Source organism: Schistocerca cancellata, chromosome 2 (genome assembly GCF_023864275.1).
Source record: "Schistocerca cancellata isolate TAMUIC-IGC-003103 chromosome 2, iqSchCanc2.1, whole genome shotgun sequence".
NCBI lineage: Eukaryota > Metazoa > Arthropoda > Insecta > Orthoptera > Acrididae > Schistocerca > Schistocerca cancellata.
In genome coordinates, this window is record NC_064627.1 from 1,135,924,768 (window position 1) to 1,135,940,486 (window position 15,719).

The 15,719-nt window shown below is 45.3% G+C and overlaps 1 protein-coding gene across 1 annotated transcript in view; it reads left to right on the forward strand.

Moving 5' to 3' along the window:
- Positions 1-15,719, forward strand: part of LOC126161271 (uncharacterized) — an 89,805-nt gene that overhangs the window by 47,509 nt on the left and 26,577 nt on the right. The window contains exon 2 of the mRNA XM_049917011.1: positions 12,213-12,527. Within this exon, the coding sequence (XP_049772968.1) occupies positions 12,213-12,527 (315 nt within the window). The remainder of the gene's footprint in view (positions 1-12,212; positions 12,528-15,719) is intronic.

Below are 15,719 nucleotides of genomic sequence, written 5' to 3' on the forward strand. Positions count from 1 at the left end.
TTTCTAAGCCAAAATATTCTTTATGAACAGGAAAAGGTACTCCAAAATATAGTGTCGTGTAAGATAAGCCAATGAAAATAAACAAAGGAGGCTAATTTTCGTGTTGGACTACCACTTACTGCAAACACTGTTCTAATGGTAAAATATTAGCGCAAGACATACTCTGCAAGGTATTAAGTGTCACTCTCTGGATACGACCTGGTCTGCGGTTGATCTTCGAACCAGAAAAACAAACCTTGCAGTATCAGCCGATACAAGTTAGCAAATAACGTGACACTTCCTATATTCTGATACATTAACGAAAATAGTGTGTAATACACAGTTTCATCCTTTCTTCAGACTGACGTTTCTTAACGTTAGTTGGTGAGGGAGTACGAAAATTACCAGTTCTCTGACGAAACCAAAAAGAGTGACGAAAGTTAAAGCTATAAGCGTTCCGTAATGCGAACATGAGGATCGAATTTTGTCTTTTTGTTTGGGGCAGCACGAATAGCCTCGTCTCGCCGGAGTACCCGGGAGACATCGCAGCCACTAGAGAGTAAAAAAGCCCGTCCAACACGCTCATACCGTGTCCGTAACTCATCAAGAGCGAAGCCCCCATCTCGAAACCCGTTTATTCCAGGCGGCCGGATCGGACGTTAAGTTTGTCCGCTCGACTGAGACTTTCACTTTAGATGCGATTTTCTCCCCCCGCTTAAATTTGCTTGCGGCGCCTTGCTAACCTAGTTTCTTCCCCCAGCGTGTTCTTGGCGGCTGCACGGTAATTGGTCGCGGTTGAGAAGCGCTTCAGAGCAGTGCTGCAATTCCACCTGGAACGTGGGTAATAAACGGGCGTTCAGGTTCTAATGGCGGCGCACGTCCCTTTAAAATACCACGAAAGTTGTGGCCCGCGCCTTTGCGAATGCCGCAAAAAGCCGACAGTCTTGGGCTGCTAGGTAGAATTTTATGACACTCTGCCACAAGTGCGCGCCTCATTTTGGGCGGTTAGGAAATGCTAATAAGCATGCGAAGCGTTTCATTACACCTGAACTGCGGAATAAAAATCACGAGCTGAGACGTAGCATCTGCAGTTTTGGAGTAATTTAGACACGGTTCTTCAGAAGTCGCCGTAACAGTGCTTGAAAAATGAACGGGATACGTTCCCCTACATTACACCAATATGTAGGCAATTTATTTGAACTGAAAGGTGATAGGGGTACAGGTAATGTATTAGGAAATAAAGAATTTATAAAATGAAGTAAAGAGAGTTTAACGCCACGTCGACTTTGTGGTCATTAGAAACGAAGGAATGTTGTGCTGTATCTTGCACAGTGAGCGAGTAATAATTCAGGATTCTTTTCCTTTTATGGCACATGCCAACGAACAGGTTTCTCCTTTTATCCAAGTAATTCACATTTCCACCTTTGAATGGAAAGAGGCACTGTCTATGAAAATAACCTACATCTACATCTACGTGAATACTCTGCTATTCACAATAAAGTGCCTGGCAGAATGTTCAATGAACCACCTTCATGCTGGCCGGCCGGAGTGGCCGAGCGGTTCTAGGCGCTACAGTCTGGAACCGGGCGACCACTACGGTCGCAGGTTCGAATCCTGCCTCGGGCATGGATGTGTGTGACGTCCTTAGGTTAGTTAGGTTTAGGGGACTGATGACCTCAGAAGTTCAGTCCCATAGTGCTCAGAGCCATTTGAACCATTTGAACCTTCATGCTGTCTCTCTACCGTGTCACTCTCGAACGGCACGTGGGAAAAACGAGCAAAACGAGCACTTAAATTTTTCTGTGCGAGCCCTGACTTCCCTTATTTTATCGTGATGATCATTTCTCCCTATGTAGGTGGGTGCCGAAAGAATGTTTTCGCAATCGGAGGAGAAAACTAGTGATTGAAATTTCATTAGAATATCCCATCGCAACGAAACATGCCTTTGTTTTAATGATTGCCACTCCAATTCACGTATCATGTCTGTGACACTAGGTCCCCTATTTCGCGATAATACAAAACGAGCTGCCCTTCTTTGTACTTTCTCGATATCATCCGTCAGTCCCACCTGATGCGGATCCCACACCGCACAGCAGTACTCCAGAATAGGGCGGACAAGTGTAGTGTAAGCAGTCTCTTTGGTAGACCTCTTGCAGCTTCTAAGTGTTCTGCCAATGAATCGCAGTCTTTGGTTTGCTCTATCCACAATATTATCTATGTGATCGTTCCAATTTAGGTTATTTGTAATTGTAATCCCTAAGTATTTACTTGAATTTACAGCCCTCAGATTTGTGTGACTTATCGCGTAATCGAAATTTAGCTGATTTCTTTTAGTACTCACGTTAATAACTTCGCACTTTTTATACAGGGTCAATTGCCACTTTTCGCACCATACAGATATCTTATGTAATTCATTTTGAAAGTCGTATTGATCATCTGATGACTTTACAAGGCGGTAAATGACAGCATCATCTGCAAACAATCTAAGACGGCTTCTCAGATTGTCTTCTATGACGTCAATATATTATTATATATTATATATATTATATTATATATTATATAGATCAGGAACAATAGAGGGCCTATAACACTTCTTTGGGGAGCGCCGGGTATTACTTCTGTTTTACTCGATGACTTTCCGTCTATTACTACGAACTGTGACCTTTCTGACAGGAAATCACGAATCCAGTCGCACAACTGAGGCGATACTCCGTAGGCACGCAGTTTGGTTAGAAGACGCTTGTGAGGAACGGTGTCGAAAGCCTACTGGAAATCTAAAAATATGGAATCAATTTGACATCCCATGTCGATAGCACTTGATACTTTATGAGTATAAAGAGCTAGGTGTGTTTCACAAGAACGATATTTTCTGAAACCGTGCTGACTATGTGTCAATAAATCGTTTTCTTCGAGGTATTTCATAATGTTCGAATACAGTATACGTTCCAAACCCCTACTGCAAATCGACGTTAGTGATATAGGCCTGTAATTCAGTGGATTCCTCCTACTTCCCTTTTTGGGTATTTGTGTGACTTGAGCAATTTTGCGGTCTTTAGGTACGGATCTTTCTGTGAGCGAGTGGTAGTATATAATTGCTAAATAAGGAGCTATTTTACCAGCATACTCTGAGAGGAACCTGACTGGTATACAGTCTGGACCGGATGCCTTTCCTTTATTAAGTGATATAAGCTCCTTCGTTACACTTAGGGTGTCTCTCATCTTCGCAGTTGTTCTTGGTTGGAATTCAGGAAAATTTACTTCGTCTTACTTGGTGAAGGAGTTTCGGAAAACCGTGTTTAATAACTCTGCTTTAGTGGCACTGTCATCAGTGACTTCACCGTTGTTATCGCAGAGTGAAGATATTGATTCCGTGTTGCCACTGGTGTGCTTTGTGTATGACCAGAATCTCTCTGGGTTTTCTGCCAGATTTAGAGACAGAATTTCGTTGTGGAAATTATTAAAAGTATCTCGCATTGACGTACGCGCCATATTTCGAATTTCCGTAAAACTTTGCCAATCTTGGGGATTTTGCGTTCTTTTAAATTTGACATGCTTTTTTCGTTGCTTCTGCAACAACGATCTGACCCATTTTGTGTACCATGGGGGATCAGTACCATCACTTATTAATTTATGTCGTATATATCTCTCAATTGCTGTCGATACTATCTCTTTGAAAACATTTCACAACTTTTCTACATTTACATGATCAGATCGGAAGGAGTGAAGACTGTCCCGTAAAAAGGCGTTGCCGGCCGGGGTGGCCGAGCGGTTCTAGGCGCTACAGTCTGGAACCGCGCGATCGCTACGGTCGCAGGTTCGAATCCTGCCTCGGGTATGGATGTGTGTGATGTCCTTAGGTTAGTTAGGTTTAAGTAGTTCTAAGTTCTAGGGGACTGATGACCACTGCAGTTCAGTCCCATGGTGCTCAGAGCTATTCATAAAAAGGCGTTAAGAGCATTTTTATCAGCTTTTTTAAGTAGATATACTATGCGTTTCGTTTTATTGTTGTAGGTGTTACGGTATTCAGCCTAGCAGCAACTGTCTTGTGGTCGCTAATCCTTGTATTCGTGGCAATAATCACTATTTGTCCAGGCTTATTTGTTGCTAAAAGGTCAAGTATGCTTTCGCAACCATTTACGCTTCGAGTGGGCTCATGAACTAATTGTTCAAAATAATTTCCTGAGAAAACATTCAGTACAATTTCGGATGACGTTTTATGCCTGCCGCCGGCTTTAAACGTATAATTTTTAGAGCATATCGAAGGTAGATTAAAGTCACCATCGACTATAATTGTACGAGCGGGGTACTTATTGGAAATGAGACTTAAGTTTTCTTTGAACTGTTCAACAACTAAAGCTTCTGAGTCGGAGGGTCGGTAAAACGATCCAGTTAATAATAGTTTAGTCCGATTGTCAGGTATAACCTCTACCCATACTATTTCACACGAACTATCTACTTCAATTTCGCTACAAGGCAAACTACCTCTGACAGCAATAAATACTCTACCACTAACTGTATTTAATCTATCCTTTCTGAACACTGTTAGATCGTTTGAAAAAATTTCGGCTGAACTTATTTCCGACTTTAGCCAGCTCTCTGTACCTACAACTGTTTGAGCTTCAGTACTTTCTATTAGGGCTTGGAGCTCTGGTTCTTTCCTAACACAGCTACGACAATTTACAACTACAATACCAATCGTTTCTACAACTACCTTGTATCCTGAGACCCTCTAACCTAAAAAGAAACGTCCAGTCCCTTCCACACAGCCCCCGCTACCCGTGTAGCCGCCGTCTGTGTGTAGTGGACTCCTGACCTATTAAACGGAACCAAGAAACCCACCACCCGATGGCTCAAGTCAAGGAATCTGCAGCCTACACGGTCACAGAACCAACTGAGCCTCTGATTCAGACCCTCCACTCGGCTTTGCACCAAAGGACCACAGTCGGTTCTATCGACGATGCTGCAGATGATGGGGTTCAAATGGCTCTGAGCACTAAGGGACTTGACTTCTGAGGTCATCAGTCCCCTAGAACTTAGAACTACTTAAACCTAACTAACCTAAGGACATCACACACAACAATGCCCGAGGCAGGATTCGAACCTGCGAGCGTGGCGGTCGCGCGGTTCCCAACTGTAGTGCCTAGAACCCCCGGCCACTCCGGCCGGCCGTAATGGAAAGTGTTAGGTTAAAAGATACATATTAACAAAAGTAAAACAAGGTGGCGCTGATAGATTTACACTCCTGGAAATTGAAATAAGAACACCGTGAATTCATTGTCCCAGGAAGGGGAAACTTTATTGACACATTCCTGGGGTCAGATACATCACATGATCACACTGACAGAACCACAGGCACATAGACACAGGCAACTGAGCATGCACAATGTCGGCACTAGTACAGTGTATATCCACCTTTCGCAGCAATGCAGGCTGCTATTCTCCCATGGAGATGATCGTAGAGATGCTGGATGTAGTCCTGTGGAACGGCTTGCCATGCCATTTCCACCTGGCGCCTCAGTTGGACCAGCGTTCGTGCTGGACGTGCAGACCGCGTGAGACGACGCTTCATCCAGTCCCAAACATGCTCAATGGGGGACAGATCCGGAGATTTTGCTGGCTAGGGTAGTTGACTTACACCTTCTAGAGCACGTTGGGTGGCACGGGATACATGCGGACGTGCATTGTCCTGTTGGAACAGCAAGTTCCCTTGCCGGTCTAGGAATGGTAGAACGATGGGTTCGATGACGCTTTGGATGTACCGTGCACTATTCAATGTCCCCTCGACGATCATCAGTGGTGTACGGCCAGTGTAGGAGATCGCTCCCCACACCATGAGCCGGGTGTTGGCCCTGTGTGCCTCGGTCGTATGCAGTCCTGATTGTGGCGCTCACCTGCACGGCGCCAAACACGCATACGACCATCATTGGCACCAAGGCAGAAGCGACTCTCATTGCTGAAGACGACACGTCTCCATTCGTCCCTCCATTCACGCCTGTCGCGACACCACTGGAGGCGGGCTGCATGATGTTGGGGCGTGAGCGGAAGACGGCCTAACGGTGTGCGGGACCGTAGCCCAGCTTCATGGAGACGGTTGAGAATGGTCCTCGCCGATACCCCAGGAGCAACAGTGTCCCTAATTTGCTGGGAAGTGGCGGTGCGGTCCCCTACGGCACTGCGTAGGATCGTACGGTCTTGGCGTGCATCCGTGCGTCGCTGCGGTCCGGTCCCAGGTCGACGGGCACGTGCACCTTCCGCCGACCACTGGCGACAACATCGATGTACTGTGGAGACCTCACGCCCCACGTGTTGAGCAATTCGGCGGTACGTCCACCCGGCCTCCCGCATGCCCACTATACGCCCTCGCTCAAAGTCTGTCAACTGCACGTACGGTTCACGTCCACGCTGTCGCGGCATGCTACCAGTGTTAAAGACTGCGATGGAGCTCCGTATGCCACGGCAAACTGGCTGACACTGACGGCGGCGGTGCACAAATGCTGCGCAGCTAGCGCCATTCGACGGCCAACACCGCGGTTCCTGGTGTGTCCGCTGTGCCGTGCGTGTATCATTGCTTGTACAGCCCTCTCGCAGTGTCCGGAGCAAGTATGGTGGGTCTGACACACCGGTGTCAATGTGTTCTTTTTTCCATTTCCAGGAGTGTAGATATCAATTTCAAATTTGGTCAAAACATTTATTGATATTTCTTCTACCATCTGGAATGTTTTCGACCGGAAATGTCGAAGAGCACAGGTGGAAGTGCCGTCGGAACGAAACAAAATTTCGATGTAGACCTCCTCACAGGTCAGACGGCTCGTCTGAAATCAAAATTGAGTTGACTTTAGCGAAGTATATAAGTTTCTTTAGGAGTTGTACCTCGCTTAAGTTATTTAGACCATAGGAAACAAAATGGCGGCCATTTGAAACAAAATAGGGTTTTTTTCATCGATTTTTCGACTTCGTCGCCCAAGTAAAAATATTTGTAGTTGATGGATCAGAATAAAAGTGGTACAACTCCTAGACAATTTAGTTAGCTTCGTCGGAAACAAAGAATCATGCCAATCGGTTTAGTAGATTTGAAGTTACCATACCACGCGATAAAAAAAAAGTCATTTCGATAAAAACGCGTTTGAAGTTTTGACTACATATAAATGCAATATTAACAACTTACGTTCAGTCTGCTATTCCGGGTCCATAAACTAGTCCTCCCTTCCTCATAGAGGGCGTTCTGCTCGAACTAGGCCATCCTGCGTTGCTCCAGAGCCGCTCGTACGGTCGGTGCCAAGCGGTTTTCGGCCGCTTGAATCCGGTTGTCGTCCGAATGCTTGGCGAACTGCGTCGAATAGAGTCCCAGGGTGACGTCCATCGTTTTCATGGACTTGAGAATTCCTTAATACCCTTCGTTGAAGCTGCTCACTGCCAGGAAAGTAGCAATCTCCACAGTCTTCCCACCAGAATGCAAATGCTTGGGGGCTAACTTCCAAACACACGCGCTCAAACTTTCATTTGAATTTTGTGTGTTTCTTCCCAAGCACGGGTACAATAACTCGTCCTCCGAAAGGGCCTCGTAGATGGGATGAATCACTTTTTGAACTTCTTTGGAGAGCGGCTGGTCGTGTTGATATTCGTCCAGATGTCCGGTAGCCTCTGCAATGCGCCACTTGCACCAACTAGTTTCCCCAGCCGGACAATTTTGGCGTTGTGGGTGGTCATCCGTCGAACACTTGTGGAAATACGTTGCCCAAATTGCCTTCTTCATCTGTTCCACCGAACTGGAGTGCCGTCGGAATGCCAAGCCGTAGTACTTCGTAAGCTCCTTGATCACCTGATCCTTGGGCAAACACATAGAATAATTTTTCGCGGCTACAAAGTCAAAAGTCCCGAAAAAAACTGGTGCGTGAAAAAGGACGCTTTCAGGCAGGTGCATTTTTTTTGTTGAACCGCGAATAACCAACATTTCGGTTCTGTATTCGGAAAAACTTTTATGGATCCAAAAATGTAATTTAAGGGGCTCCGGAAAGGCTCAAAATCACGAAAAGTTCAATTTTTACTTTTTTGCGTTTTCTGGATCTGCAGACTATTACCTTTTAATAGATATATAATTTATTCAATTCCGAAGACTACAACTATTTTTAAAATTTTTTTGAAATGTGTTCTACAGGGGCGTGACCCACTGTGGCGCTGTTAAACTGCTGTCAAAGGGTGTTATTATTAACGTCCGTGTTCATCAGGTACATTTTAGTGATGTGAGATAAAGTATGTGTTGTGGCTAACCTGTGATGGTTCAATATATATCGCTGGTGTGATTGTCGATTGTTTCATGTTTATTTACTCTGTCGTTATCTCGAAAATATTCGTAATTAATTCTGTTTCTTGAGTCTCTGTTTTGTTGAAGTATAATAATGAGTAAAAGTAAAGTTGCTGTTGCGACTTTCAATGATGGCAACATTGTAAGGTGCAAGGTATTTAGAAATATGGGAATGAAGATAAGTTCTAACATGGTACGAGCGATGCTTGCTTTAGACAAGGAACGCCTTCGGGCTGCAGACAGGGATGTAAAGAGTCTAGAAATACAAGCAAGAGTAAACAGGAGGAGGAGCAAGAGGAAGCTGGAGGAGGAGTTTGCAGAGGATGAAGATAATCCATCCTATGGACCTGGAATGCACTAAAAAGTTAATCCAGTCTTTGTCGCTCGATTCCCAAAACTTTTATTTTCTCATACTAATTACATGTTTTCTAAGGATCTTCCAAACATATTTGTTTCAAACTTTCAGTAAATGTTACACAGTACCTTATGCATAATTTAACACAGCCTTTTTCCAAAAAACTGTATATTTTTGAATATATAAATAAAAAATTGCAAAACAATGTTGTGAATTTTCATTACAATTGAAAAAAAATCGTCTTTAATAACTGAACTAAAATTTTTTAAAATCCTTGTGTTAAGTTGTAGCCCGTATTCCAATAAATAATCTGTAAAAAGTTCAACTTCCTACCTCAAATGCTTTGTGAGGAAAGATGTAATTTATAAGCGTTATTTTAACATTGCAAGTATAGGGCGTTCCGGAGCCCCTTAAAGAAATCGATTTTTTGAACCAAAAGATAGTAAACCTCACCTTAACTTTGTTAGTGATAAACCGGTGCAAGCAGACATGAGGTTGTAGCTCGGTCAGCAAATGTGATGGTATCAAGAAACCGGTCTCTCGGTGGGGGAAGTGTGTTCGTCACCAGGCAGCGTCTTTGCTGGTCATAGGGGCTAACTTTGAAGCGTAACTCGTCGCCGAAGACATTTCTGCCCCAGTCAATGAGATTCCAGGTAGAAGAGGTGTCTCGAGACACTCAGACATCGGTGCAATACCAACGTGACTGCTTTGCAGCCCGACAGTCAAGACTGACGCCCCGAGGTGCCATTTATTTTCGTGAGACGACACCGTTGGTTGTCAGCCGCGGCCTCCTACAGCACAGCGGTACGTCGACCACCCGTTTTGTTACCCTTCGTGGTAGGCCGTCACGGACTTACGTTCCAGCAAGATAATGCCCACCCGCACACAGCGAAAGTTTCTGCAGTTTGTCTTCGTGCTTACCAAACCCTACGTCGGACAGCATGGTCGCTGGCTCTATCCGCAATTGAGAAAAGGTTTGGAGTATTATGGGCAGGGTCTCCAACCCGTTTCGGATTTTGACGATAAAGCGCCACTTGTACAGAATTTGGCACGATATCCCTCAGGGGGACATCCAGCAACGCTGTCAGACAGTTTCAAGCCGAATAACTGCTTGCATAATGGCCAGAGGTGGACCAACGCGTTACTGACTTGCTCCATCCGCGAAGCTGACTGCCCAATATTAAAATAGGACAATCTACCATTAGCCAAGTAAGTGAATTTAAATATCTTGGGAGCACAATAACTGAAGACTTGAGATGTGAGCAGCAGGTGAAAACTCCAATTGCCATAGCGAAAGAGGCATTTAACAGAAAGAGGAGACTCTTATGTGGCAAATTAGATAAAGGTCTAAGGAAAAGGCTTGGCAAATATTTTGTCTGGAGTGTGGCACTATATGGGGCAGAAACATGGACGCTGAGACGAGAGGATGAAAAAAGGTTAGAAGCATTTGAGACGTGGATGTGGAGGAGAATGGAGAGAATAAGCTGGATGTAAAGAGTGAGTAATGAAAGAGTATTGGAAAGGGTCGGTGAGAGAAGATGTCTGCTGAAGGTTGTAAGAGGAAGGAAAAAGAACTCGTTGAGACATTCACTGAGAAGGGAGTGCTTGCTAGCAGATGCTTTGGAAGGACTGGTTTGTGGGAGAAGAGCGAGAGGAAGAAGGATATACAAGACGATAGACGACGTAAAGGGGAAGAGGGAATTATGCAGACCTGAAGAGGATGGCAGAAGACCAGACAGCCTGGAGAACTACCATGTGAAAACCTGGCTTTTGGCAGAACACTGATGATGATGATGATGAGGATTATCGTCTTGAATAAATCATCCAATTTTTCTGAAATCGTGATTTGTCTGTATATGGCATCTACCGGTTTCCGTCCCATCAGAAAAATTTCTTCGAAATCAGAGCTCGTACAGAAAGATTTAAGTAATTTTTTTTTCCACATGCTGTTCGAAGGTGCAACGGTAGAGAAATAGTCTGAAGGTGGTCCGACGAACCCTCTGCCAGACTCTTAAATCATGTCGATTGTAATTATCCGGGCTGTTATGCCGTGGTCGGTTGATGAATTCTGTGGTGATTCCCAACGTTTCGTCTCCGACTGCGGGATACATCTTCAAGGGGGTCCGTAGCTCGATGGAAGGTCCAACACACACACACTGGCTCGCTACTGACTGCCGCTAAATTCCGTGTCCGCGCGCCCCCGCGCCGCGGCGTGACGTCACGTGTTTTGAAAACGTCAGTGCAATTGGCCGCTGTCCGTCGCCGTCGATCGCCGTTGCCATCACCCAGTAGTGGACGAGTGGTACACATCTTCTTTAACACCGGCATCCATATACCGTTTAATTTGACGCCCTCCTGCTTACGGTTGAAATTATTTGGGTGTTTAGCGATTTCGATTGCCTCCCTGTAGAGCCTTTCGTAATATCCGCTCGTGGCCGCTAGTACTTGCGTCTCCTCAACCGAAAGGATGAGGGCGTCAAATTAAACGGTATATGGATGCCGGTGTTAAAGAAGATGTGTACCATTCGTCCACTACTGGGTGATGGCAACGGCGATCGACGGCGACGGACAGCGGCCAATTGCACTGGCGTTTTCAAAACACGTGACGTCACGCCGCGGCGCGGGGGCACGCGGACACGGAATTTAGCGGCAGTCAGTAGCGAGCCAGTGTGTGTGTGTTGGACCTTCCATCGAGCTACGGACCCCCTTGAAGATGTCTCCCGCAGTCGGAGACGAAACGTTGGGAATCACCACAGAATTCATCAACCGACCACGGCATAACAGCCCGGATAATTACAATGGACATGATATTTCCGGCCGTGAAAGTTTACATTTTAGTATCAGACTCTTAAATGTGAACTTTTATTTATTTATTTTATTTATTTATCTGTGCACCGTTCAATCTTTCGACCAACTTTGTTGTATGGGAGCGAAAGCTGGGTGGATTCAGGTTACCTTATCAACAAGGTTGAGGTTACGGATATGAAAGTAGCTAGGATGATTGCAGGTACTAGTAGATGGGAACAATGGCAGGAAGGTGTGCACAATGAGGAAATCTAAGAAAAACTGGGAATGAACTCTATAGATGTAGCAGTTAGGTCGAACAGGTTTAGATGGTGGGGTCATGTTACACGCATGGGAGAAGCAAGGTTACCCAAGAGACTCATGGATTCAGCAGTAGAGGGTAGGAGGAGTCGGGGCAGACCGAGGAGAAGGTACCTGGATTCGGTTAAGAATGATTTTGAAGTAATAGGTTTAACATCAGAAGAGGCACCAATGTTAGCACTGAATAGGGGATCATGGAGGAACTGTATAAGGGGGGCTATGCTCCAGACTGAACGCTGAAAGGCATAATCAGTCTTAAATGATGATGATGATGATGATGATTTATTTGTTGCCAAATTATAGACCTGTTACCTGGTGTTTAAAACAGGTCGTACATCGTACAATTTTCGTTTTTCATCTTTTTACAGTATTCTTTCCCTTTGTTTTATCTACAACATTTAAACGTGACCTGCAGCGCAGTGACGCAGATGTACTGTCGAGGAGTGACGCGGCTCCGGCCTGGTGCTGCAGGTGTCCGGGTCGGCGGACGCGTCGCCGATGAACGCGGGCCTGCTGGCGGTGTCGGCGCTGCACGTGGCGGTGTGCGTGTGGAGCGCGTGCCGCACCTGCCGGCTGGCGTGCCCCTGCGCCCGCGGCTCGGCCGCCTCCTCGCGCTCCGACGGCAGCCGCGGCAGCTCGTGGTGCAGCAGCGTGGCCAGCGGCCGCCGCCGCCTCGTCTCCTCCTGGCTGGGCCAGCAGCACCGGCCCGCCGCAGCAGCCGCCGCCGCAGCCGGCGCGCCCCACGTCGTCCTGGTGGCGCCGCCGCTGCCGCCGCCGGGGCAGCCCGTAAGTACACCGTCGTCTGTTTTGTTCGTGTCAGCTTTTATTGAAAAAAATTTGGGAAAGTAAAACGGTGTGCCGCTTCTGAAACTGCACTAATAGAGTCGTAAAGCTACCGTAGGCTACCGTACACTTTTCTAACAATACCAGAGAAGAAAAGTTGCTACTTACCATATAGCGGAGATGCTGAGTCGCGATAGGCACAACGAAAAGATTCGCACAATTATAGCTTTCGGCCATTAAGGCCTTTGTCAGCAGTAGACACACACAAACACATATATAACAATACCGTCAAGTGATAATAACGTCAAGTGATATTCCTGCTGTGCACTGTCAAGTAAGAATTCCATTGAACGAATAGCAAAAAACTGTTTCTCTTGGTTGCACTTACATAAAAGCAAAGTCTTGGAAGAATTAACACGAATAGCTGTGATCTGTTGGTGCTATGTTGCTCTTTATTCGTTGTTTTATCTGAGAAATATGTGACGCTAGATCGTTTCCTTCTTCTTGTTCTGGGATCGTTACGATACCGATGTAAGTGTATTCACTGTATAATTTTGCCAATAATAATGGGACCATTAAATTTCTGACTTGATTTTATTTTGTGAAATGACCAACTTCACCATTACCGCTCTATCGTTAGGTGTTTTGTTGTTAAAAACTCAAACCTGCATCTTAATTCGAAATCCAATTAACTTCTTGCAAAATAGTTTCTTTTGTATGAATATTAACTACGTACAAATCCTATCATCACGAAATGCGCCTTAACCAACAATGACCCTTTTGCCCTGAATTTCATTTTCAGTCAAGTTATAATGCCAATGAACACGATTTCATTTAAAGTAAAAAAAAAATCAGCATTTACAATAATTTCAACTGAAAAAGAGAATAGTCGTCCTTTTTGACTGTCTTTGAAGTGGATCCTTTTGTCTGAGACGTTATGATAGTTGTAATCTGGAAACAATCAGTTTATACAAAAGAAGCCACTTCAGTACAAACGCACACACACACACATACACATACACACACACACACACACACACACACACACACACAGGATTGAGGGGTATGTAAATGTGCGAGGTGCCAGCGTGGAGAAGTGTGAGTAACACTTCAACCGAATTTCCATGGGAGCTGCTCATACCCTCAACCCCTCCTCCCCGCCCAATCCTTTTAATTACCACCTTAGCTTATGCACACTGGAGATTTGAGTGCTAAGAGAATTAATGAAATTACCGTGTACAAGAGTAGTAAAAAGGAATTTACGCACACTATAATTTAATAACGTTACTAATCAGTCTGTAGGCTCAACAGTCATAAAAATGGCCAGGATATGAAATTTATCATCTGATTGCTAAATGATAAATAAAGTATCACAAAGAGATGTCTAATAAACATTTCAATATGCGATCCACTGAACCATGCTTTGATAAAACAAGGACACAAAATAATGGTTTTGCGAATCATTTGTTGCCATGTTTTTCAAAGGGGCATCTACTCTGAAATACTGAACACGGTAATTCATTATGAGTGAGTCAGTCAACAGAGGTAATGATAAACTCCGACTGTGCTAACGCAACTCGCACACACGTCTGCAGTCTCACAGAGCGTTGAAACTACACTGCGAACAGCAGCACCAGTGCATGATGGGAGTGGCGACTGGGTGGGGGTAAGGAGGTGGCTGGGGCAGGGAGGGGGAGGAATAATTTGGTGGGAGTGCCGGACAGTGAAGTGTTGCAGTTTAGTCAGAAGGCAGGAGAGAAGGTACAGAGGGGGAAGGGGGTTGTTGTTGTTGTGGTCTTCAGTCCTGAGACTGGTCTGATGCAGCTCTCCATGCTACTCTATCCTGTGCAAGCTTCTTCATCTCCCAGTACTTACTGCAACCTACATCCTTCTGCATCTGCTTAGTGTATTCATCTCTTGGTCTCCCTCTACGATTGTTACCCTCCACGCTGCCCTCGAATGCTAACTTTGTGATCCCTTGATGCCTCGGAACATGTCCTACCAACTGGTCTCTTCTTCTCGTCAAGTTGTGCCACAAACTCCTCTTCTCCCCAATTCTATTCAATACCTCCTCATTAGTTATGTGATCTACCCATCTAATCTTCAGCATTCTTCTGTAGCACCACATTTCGAAAGCTTCTATTCTCTTCTAGTCCAAACTATTTATCGTCCATGTTTCACTTCCATACATGGCTACACTCCATACAAATACTTTTAGAAACGACTTCTTGACACTTAAATCAATACTTGATGTTAACAAATTTCTCTTCTTCAGAAACGCTTTCCTTGCCATTGCCAGTCTACATTTTATATCCTCTCTACTTCGACCATCATCAGTTATTTTGCTCCCCAAATAACAAATCTCATGTACTACTTTAAGTGTCTCATCTCATTTCCTAATCCAATTCCCTCAGCATCACCCGACTTAATTCGACTACATTCCATTATCCTTGTTTTGCTTTTGTTGATGTTCATCTTATACCCTCCTTCCAAGACACTGTCCACTCCATTCAACTGCTCTTGCAAGTCCTTTGCTGTCTCTGACAGAATTACAATGTCATCAGCGAACCTCAACGTTTTTATTTTTTCTCTGCGGATTTTAATGCCTGCTCCGAACTTTTCTTTTTTTTCCCTTACTAACCCCCCCAGGGAAGGGGTAAGTAGCAGAAAGGAGAGAAATAAAAAGAAATTAAAAGACTGGGTGTGGCGGTGAAATGACGGCTGTGTAGTGCTGGAATGGGAACAGGGAGTGGGCTGGATGGGTGAGGACAGTGACTAACGAAGGTTGAGGCCAGGAGGGTTACAGGAATGTAGGATGTATTGCAGGGAGAGTTGCCACCTGTGCAGTTCAGAAAAGCTGGTGTTGGTGGGAAGGATCCATATGGCACAGGATGTGAAGCATGTGGTGTCACCGCCAGACACCACACTTGCTAGGTGGTAGCCTTTAAATCGGCCGCGGTCCGCTAGTATACGTCGGACCCGCGTGTCGCCACTGTCAGTGATTGCAGACCGAGCGCCGCCACACGGCAGGTCTAGAGAGACATCCTAGCACTCGCCCCAGTTGTACAGCCGACTTTGCTAGCGAAGCTACACTGACAAATTACGCTCTCATTTGCCGAGACGATAGTTAGCATAGCCTTCAGCTACGTCATTTGCTACGACCTAGCAAGGCGCCATTACCAGTTTATATTGAGA